Source organism: Zingiber officinale, chromosome 7A, assembly GCF_018446385.1.
Source record: "Zingiber officinale cultivar Zhangliang chromosome 7A, Zo_v1.1, whole genome shotgun sequence".
NCBI classification, from domain to species: domain Eukaryota; kingdom Viridiplantae; phylum Streptophyta; class Magnoliopsida; order Zingiberales; family Zingiberaceae; genus Zingiber; species Zingiber officinale.
The window spans coordinates 137,850,599-137,859,592 of NC_055998.1; the positions used below are offsets into that span (position 1 = coordinate 137,850,599).

General features: G+C 40.2%; 1 protein-coding gene across 1 annotated transcript; it reads left to right on the forward strand.

Annotated features, from left to right (window-relative positions):
* The first annotated feature begins 5,604 nt into the window (after nucleotides 1-5,604).
* On the forward strand, nucleotides 5,605-8,208 carry LOC122002786 (UDP-glucose 6-dehydrogenase 5-like). Its single transcript, XM_042558110.1, has 2 exons — nucleotides 5,605-5,757; nucleotides 6,586-8,208. The coding sequence occupies exon 2, from the start codon at nucleotides 6,608-6,610 to the stop codon at nucleotides 8,048-8,050; it is 1,443 nt and encodes a 480-aa protein (XP_042414044.1). The 5' UTR covers nucleotides 5,605-5,757; nucleotides 6,586-6,607; the 3' UTR covers nucleotides 8,051-8,208.
* The last annotated feature ends 786 nt before the right edge of the window (nucleotides 8,209-8,994 follow it).

Genomic DNA, 8,994 nt, shown 5'->3' on the forward strand with positions numbered 1-8,994 from the left:
ATTTAACTATACAACATACCTCCTACTTGCCGAAATAAATATAATATGTTCAAACATGAAAAACATAATTCCTAAAGAGGTAAAACTATATAACTCAAAAAGATTGACAGAAGCTCCAACTCCATTAATCGGAATGTCAGCAAAAAAGTAGCAATGCACCTAATAACTTGATTCAACATGTCTACTAGTTTCAGATTGATTTGGAGCAAAAGTGTAGGGCAGGATTGTTTATAAAACTGGTTGGAGAGCCTTCCAAAGATATATAAATAAAGAATAAACAGATATACTTCAAAATGAGCCCAACTCCATCTCACACTTCTACATCTATTTTTAGTGGGAATTCTAATGATATTTCATAAAGGGTTGTACATTACCATTTCAACCAACTTCTCATTCAGAGTTGTAATTATTTAACCACGTGATCTCCAGTTTGGCATTGACAGCTCCCAATCATCATGGGCCTACAATATCTCCACTCATGCGTTCTCCAATTAGGCAACACCCAACCATCTAGAATCTTCAACATCTCTAAGTTCTTGACTAGAAATGCCAATCCTAGAATTAACTCATCTAAGGTTAAGGAAAACCTAGATAGGAATCCCAAAACAACTAGATATATGCCTAGGAATACCTCAAAGAAAAATGACAAATTAAAACTTGAGGTATTAGAAAAGGGAACGCCGCCAGTCGACTGTGAAGTGCTAGTCATGGTCAAGGGACGAGAATATAGGATGCCGAGGGAAGGGGTGAGCAAAGAATGGAGAAAAAGCCGATTGAAGGAAACAGGTAACAAAAAGAAGAAAGCGCTGGGGACAAGAGAAAAGGCCTTACAAACAAAGAAGATGATCGACGAAGGGCCGAGGTTTGCCGAAGAGTTGAGGGGCGAGGTTGCCGGAAGAGAATACGAGCAGAGAAGTGCCGGAGGAGAATGAAGCAGCGAGGCGGCGGCGGAAGCGGAGCCGCAAGCTTTATATTGCCACCCGGAAGCAACCTCCACCGTCCGATCCAGGTCGTTGATAACAAGGTCATCATCCAGCCGTTCATTTCAAACGGCGGCTGTCCCATCGGAAGTGACGACACCGCCATGCGCTGACAAGCGCACGATCGCCACGCGTCAGCGAGATACTGGCCGCATTTAATGAGCTCCCCTTACCGTGCGTAGTGCACGTGATACACAGTGGGGGAGGGGGGAGCATTGGACAGGGATTCCGAGAGAAGCACAAGGCGTGGACGAAATATTGCCGAACGGATGAGCATCCTTATGCCAGGCCGAGCGGATTAATGCAAGGATCATTGCTCAGTCAGATCGGCAGTTCAGTCAGTCAGACTTCGCCTCCTTCGACTAGACTCGAGGGGGAGGCAAGTGATCCGGTGGTAAGAATCCGGAACCCCATACGAGGGATCAACACCGCGGGGAGGTTAAAGGGCCCAGTGGCCCGCCGGAGAAGGACGAGCCGACCGGATTTAGAAGGAAGGGACATCTGGTAGTAAAAGGCACCCTGGTAGGGATCAGGGTTCCGACGCTCAATGAAACAGTACATAATGACCGAGCGGAGGGACGGGCCGCCCGGCCGACGCAGGGAATTAAGGCCGTCCGGACGACGTTCTTCGCCCGGTCGGCCGGACGGACGTCCCGGCCGGGTGGTGGGTAAAGGAAGGGAACACCCTCTGACAGCCGTCAAGTCGTATGGCTACGCCATACCCCTAGTCTGGCTACGCCATACCCCTAGTCTGGCGACGGGGTGTCTTGCTGTCCCATCAAAGACATGCTCGGACTGTAGCAGTATGGTGTCAGGTAAGCTCTCTGACAAGTACATACCGAGGTATGGGTGGTTGACACGTCTGCACCTCGATGAACGTGCATTAGTTCTCTCCTCGCTCTATATATAGAGCCTCTTACTTCGCCGGAGGTACGCGAAAAAATCATCTCTGGAGCCACCTTTTGCATTATTTGCTTGCCTGACTTGAGCGTCGGAGGGTCGACGCCGGGAACCCTTCCCGGCCCGACTTTTGTGCAGGTTCGCCGGAGATTCGTGCGACCAGACGGAGGTCTACGTCCTCGACTAGGAGCGTACCACGTGCCCAGCGTCCTTTGGTTCGGTGATTCGGACAGGATCACTATTATTGCATTGTCTACTACGGAGTCAGAGTACATGACAATAACTGAAGTAGCAAAGGAAGCTTTATGGCTTATAGGGTTGGTCAGAGAACTGAGTGTTCAGAAAGGTGAAGTCAAGTTGTTATACGATAGTCAGAGTGCTATCTATTTGGCAAAGAATAGGTGTATCATGCGAGAACCAAGCACAATGATGTGAGGTTTCACAAGATCAGAGAGTTGATTGCTTTTGGGGAAATTCAACTTGAGAAGGTTCACACTATAGACAATGCTGCAAACATGCACAGAGAAATTCAAGCATTGCTTGATCTTAATCCATATCTATCGATGTTAGAGGAAGGCAGCCCGGACCCAGAAATCCAGATGGAGCTTTATTCAGATACTCGTGTTATTCGAAGGGGTGAATATTCGCCAAGGTGGAGATTGTTGACTGGTGACTTATATTTAGATGAAGACCAATGCGATGGATGCTATGAAAGAAAAATCTATTAAGGTTTTTCATAATAAAATTCTGTTACGATTTTATATAATAGAATTCTGTTACGATTTTTCATAACATAATTTTGTTACGATTTTTCATAACAAAATTCGGTTATGATTTTATCGAGTTTGGAGTTTATACATTATTTATAGGGATCATCGTAAACCTATTGTACAATAACAATCACAAGAATCATATAATATGATCCTCTTCTTATATTTTAATAATTTTAAATAATAAATTATTAGATTATTTATGATGACATTTTTCTTGCCCTATATAATTGTATTATAATTCACAGGACAACGGCAATCAATATCTTTATAATTCTAGTATAAATATAATAATATTTAACTACCAAATAGACTATAGCAAACTAAATTCTCCGAATAAAAATAATACGGTTATTTATATAATGATACGAAGAACCTTCACGAAAAATCATAAAAATCCACTCCTAATCACTTAGCAGTTAACTATAAATTGATTTAGTAATTTATTTGCATTTACATAATTTAGAAATGAGTAATAAAATAAATTGTTGGGACCTTGACGCTGCGAGGAGGGGCGGGGGAGGGGGGGTGAATAGCGTCTCACCTAAAACATCGCTTCCTACAATGGTTAGTACGCACAGCGGAATACAAAAATAAATATTAACAATAGAAAGCAAACCTAACACGTTGATTTAACGTGGTCCAGAGATAAAGCTCCTACTCCACGGCTCTCCGTAAGGTGGACGATCCCGATCCGTCGGTGGATGATTCCCCGGAGAACTTCCGGCTAGCTCGCGTAGCTCCTTGTGGGTGGAGAAACCTCGCCACAACCTCGTACAAGCACGCTAGATCACTTGGAGACTCTAATTAGGGTTAACCCCTACTAATTTCATAAACCTTGGCGAAGCACCCTGAGCTCCATTAAATAGAGCTCGGGATGAAAACACCTACTGTTTCCCCCGCCACCAGTCGACTGGTAAAACCACCAATCGACTGGTCCTAAGAGAAATTCAGCCATTACAAGCCAACGGTCGGGTACTAGTCGACTGATGAAAACATCAGTTAACTGCTATAGTAACAATACAGTACTGCTATAGTAACGCTACAGTATAACCCTAATCCTAGGATTTAACCCCCGAGTACATTCGCTCAGCACTCATCCTCACCCGACCAACCTAGACCTAGCCTTCTGGCCTCCTCCATCAGCCTTGCTTCCCTATAATGTCTCTCCATCATTCACGTCTTGCCTTCTGGAGCTTCCATCGACTTTGTCATTGTTGTCGGGTCTTCCTTTGCCAAGAGGTCGCTCCTCCGGGACTTCATTCATTGCCAAGTCACACTTGTACTTATGTTGCCAAGACTGTATGCTTGGACTTACATCACTAAGACTCATCCTTGGACTTTCCTCCTTTACCCAGATCACCTTTAGATTTTCCTTGTTGTACCTGTATCCTGCACACTCACAATACATATCAAATACAATAATAAACCTAACTTAAATCTTTGCCCAAACATCAAAACTTAGGGTACCCAGATTGCTCCAGCACAAATAATATATGATATCAAGGAATAGACTATGAGACAAACAATATATGATATCAAAACTCGTTCAAAGATTTTTGATTTGATATATTGTGTGTCCTGTTGTTCAGAGAAAAGAAATTATAACCTCTCAAACCTTACCCAGTATATATGTTGTAACTATTATGAAACTGTAGTTGCTACAACTGTGTGACAACTTAGTTGTAGCAGCTACAAAACTGTAGCTGCTACAATTATAAACTCAACTTTAAAATGTCATGACTTTTGATTTGCATTGCACCACAAAATATATAATATATCAAATTGAAGCTCGTTCAGAGATATTTAATTTGATAGATTATGTGTCCGATGGTTCAAAAATCATAACCTTTTAAAATTTACCCAACATACACATAGCAGTTATGAAACCATAACTGCTATGACTCTAAGTTTAACTTTAAGATACCATAATTTTTTATTTAGGTTGAACCATGAGATGCACATTATATTAAATCAAAGCTTGTTTAGAAATTTTCAATTTAATATATTGTGTGGCCCGTGATTCAATGTGAGTCAAAAGTTATGATATTTAAAAGTTTACCTAGTATACACGTTGTAACAATTACGAAATCGTAACTGCTATATATAACTTATAACTTTGAAAGATTATAACTTTTGATTTAGATTGAATTGAGATATATTAAATCAAAGATATCTAAAGATCTTTAATTTAATATATATTATTGATTTAGTCTGAATTAAAAATTATGATATCTTAAAGTTTATTTAGTATATATACTGTAACAATTATGAAATAGTAGTTACCATAACTGTGTGATAATTTAATTATAGCAGTTATAAGAATGGAGCTGTTATAGTTTGACTCTGATTTAGATGGAAATATATGTATATAGGTAGGAGTGTTGTTAAAAGTATGCAGTGTGACAGAAAGGATTCGTGTCATTTTATAAGAATAGGAATGAGTAATGATAAAAAAAAATCAAAATGGATGCTCATTGAATAAAAAAATAGGGTTCTCTTGACATTTGGCAATTATTCATTTTGATCTATTAAATCTTTATTTTTACATTGCTTATTTCCCAAGATTGAAATCATCATTTGCACATGTGCAACAACTAACCTCTGCTTTATTGCTAATCACTTTACTTATTTGGCTAGCTAATTGATATTGTAATTTAAAGTTAATAATAACAACAATAATAAGAATAAGAACCGATGAAATTTATTAAAGACTCCTAAAAAAATATAGTTTTTTAAATCCTAAAAAAAAAGAATAAATATAATAAATTTCAAAAAAATTATCATTGTTTATAACAACTGATATAATTTTAAAAAATTATTATCCAATTAAAATTTAGCTAAATAATAATTTATAAATTTGATTACCCTATAATTTTTTTTTGGTGCGGTCGTTGCCGGTGTGGTGGGTGGGGGCCACCTACCGACGCACCCCCTCTGAGTCTGGTTCTTTATTCAAGTTCTTGCGGCGAACGGGCTCTGGCCACTATTTAAGCAGGCGCACGCCCCTTCTTCCTCCTTCATTCTACACCGGAAACGAGTCCTCTTACTCTCGCCGTCGCCCTTCGCTCCTCTTCTTATCCTTCAGATCTCCCCTGCGCCATAAGGTAATGCACTCAACTAGCTTTCGACTTCACTGAGTTTCTTGACCTGAGCCTGAAAATTTTGGCGCCTTGTCCAGATCTGTGGATATTATGCAAAATCTTCATAGATCTAGTGAGTCTACATGCTTCAGAATTGGGATTTCGTAAATAGGATCCATATCCAGACATATCTCTGTTGCGTGAGTCGTAGATCTGAACATATCACAGCATTTTGTTTTTTCGGATCTGTGTATGGTGACCTCGAAGAAGATATTTTCTAATTAATGCTGCGATTGTTCTAAAGTTGAGGTCGTTGTGTACGATTAATTTTACTAGGGTCCAGATCCTATTTTATTTCTCTTCCTGGAGCTGTGAATCTGGATAGATCTCAATAATTTCAGTCTAGATGGTCGTCTTTGTTGCTTTGTTTTTGAACTTAGAAGGTAGACATTGTTTGATAGTTATTTGATTGTGTGTGATGTCAAATTTGCCTTTCCAGATAGAAAAATTTCAGATCCGATCTCATCTTTTTTGTTTGGCCGGTTGAGTAATTATGTGTTCTCAAGATGTTCTAGAAATTTATATTTTGGCAACTAAAATCATAGATCTCTGCACTTTACTGTTTTCTTTTTCTTATTACTTTGATACACATTGATTCAACAAAGAAAATGGCAAAGGTCAGGTACGCTTTCAAGTTTCAACGTTCCTGAAGAATGTAGCTGTATGTTCTTGATAATCACAAATTGCAGATTTTCTAATGTCTGCAAGCATGCAGATTTTTTTCTATTTACTTTGATTTGTAGATATGACATACAATGCTAATCAGTGTCTCTTTGTTTGTAACTGGGTCAGGATAAAGATCTAGAAAATAAATATGGTGAAGATCTGCTGCATAGGTGCCGGCTATGTCGGTGGCCCAACCATGGCCGTCATCGCTTTGAAATGCCCGTCCATTGAAGTTGCTGTTGTTGACATCTCTGTCGCCCGCATTGCTGCCTGGAACAGTGATCAACTTCCAATTTATGAGCCGGGGCTTGAAGATATAGTGAAGCAGTGCCGAGGGAAGAACCTTTCCTTCAGCTCAGATGTGGAGAAGCACGTATGTGAGGCCGATATAATCTTTGTCTCTGTGAACACACCAACAAAAACCCGGGGACTCGGTGCAGGCAAGGCTGCTGACCTTACCTACTGGGAGAGTGCTGCTCGCATGATAGCCGACGTCTCCAAATCAGACAAGATTGTGGTTGAAAAATCCACTGTCCCTGTCAAGACCGCGGAGGCTATCGAGAAGATTTTGACCCACAACAGCAAAGGCATCAACTACCAGATCCTTTCCAATCCCGAATTCCTCGCTGAGGGCACAGCGATTCAAGATTTATTCAACCCTGACCGAGTGCTCATCGGTGGCCGTGAAACACCAGAGGGCCGCAAGGCCGTGCAAGCACTGAAAGAGGTGTATGCTAATTGGGTTTCCGAGGATAGAATCATTACGACCAACCTCTGGTCTGCTGAGCTATCCAAGCTTGCTGCCAATGCCTTCCTCGCTCAGAGGATCTCTTCAGTGAATGCCATCTCGGCACTCTGCGAGGCCACGGGTGCAGATGTGAGCGAGGTGGCCTATGCTGTTGGGAAAGACACGAGAATTGGGCCCAAGTTCTTGAATGCGAGTGTCGGGTTTGGTGGTTCTTGCTTCCAGAAGGACATCCTGAACTTGATCTACATCTGCGAATGCAATGGCCTTCCTGAGGTGGCCAATTACTGGAAGCAAGTTATCAAAATCAACGACTACCAGAAGAATCGATTCGTCAACCGGGTGGTTGCCTCCATGTTTAACACTGTTGCCGGGAAGAAGATTGCCGTGCTCGGGTTTGCCTTCAAGAAGGATACTGGTGACACAAGGGAGACTCCGGCCATCGATGTTTGCAAGGGACTTCTGGGCGACAAGGCCAAGATTTGCATCTACGATCCCCAAGTGTCCGAAGATCAGATCCAACGCGATCTCGCGATGAACAAATTCGACTGGGATCACCCCATCCACTTGCAACCTATGAGCCCCACTGCAGTGAAGGAGGTCTCTGTGACCTGGGACGCCTACGAGGCGACTAAGGGGGCACACGGAATTTGCATCCTCACTGAGTGGGACGAGTTCAAGAAGCTGGATTATGCGAAGATCTACCAGAGCATGCAGAAACCTGCTTTTATTTTTGACGGACGCAATGTGGTCGATCCCGTCAAGCTTAGGGAGATCGGTTTTATAGTTTACTCAATTGGGAAGCCATTGGACCTATGGCTCAAGGACATGCCTGCTGTGGCCTAATTGGTAGTTCGGTTGGAGGAGTCAGAAATTCAACTTTCTTTTAGGAGGTTGAGGGTTTGGTCTGAAGATTCGGCATCGTTGTTGTCTTAATCTTGTTGGACAATCCAGTGTTTTACACATTGCAATTAGACGTGGATTTGTGATTTGCTTTGTTCTCCTGCGTTCATTCTTATTATAATTACATGGGATTGGGTGTTTTTTTTTTGGAAAGAAGACAGTACCAGTATCTTTTTTTCCCTCGTTACATCTAATGGAATTCTTTTATTTGGAAGAGGGACACTTTTGTTTGTATTTCTGTTGCTAGAATCTTATTATTATTGAGATTGCCAGCTTGTTCAAGAAATGATTTTACAAAAATTTCTCCGCATATTATGAATTTGATGTTTATCCTTCCTATTTTACATTACTATCTTTTGCTAAATTGACTATTCCTTCATCATGTCTTATGAGTGCGATGCTAACTTAGTTAAGGCAAAGATGAAGGAGAAGCGGAGAGCTAAAATTTTAGAAATAAGGTTGGTTCTTTGATTAAAAAATTAATATATATATTTTTAATGATTTATATATTAAAAATCATTTTCAATTTTTGGCCCAATAATGGTTAAAAATCAAAAGAACCATCCTTTTAAATTCGTATTGTCAAAGATTTTTTTAAATAAAAAAATAGCACGTCATTTCATATTTTATACTTCAAAAATATTTTTTTTTCAAGCATTATTTTTTAGCCATGGGGCATGACCACTCCAAAATAGAAAAAAAAAATTATTCTATCTTGATTAAGAATTAAATTTTTTTACCAACTTAATTAAAATTAATTTAAGTTGATCAAATCATTAAATACTATTATAGAACGTGTAATAATTATGGATCCTAACTGTTACTATAGTGTGTAAGTGATTTTGGTTAAGTTAAAGTGATTTTAATCAAATTTAGATAATTTTAAT

Coding starts and splice junctions, on each gene's coding strand:
- LOC122002786 (XM_042558110.1), top strand. CDS start 6,608: ATGGTGAAGATCTGCTGCATAGGTGCCGGCTATGTCGGTGGCCCAACC.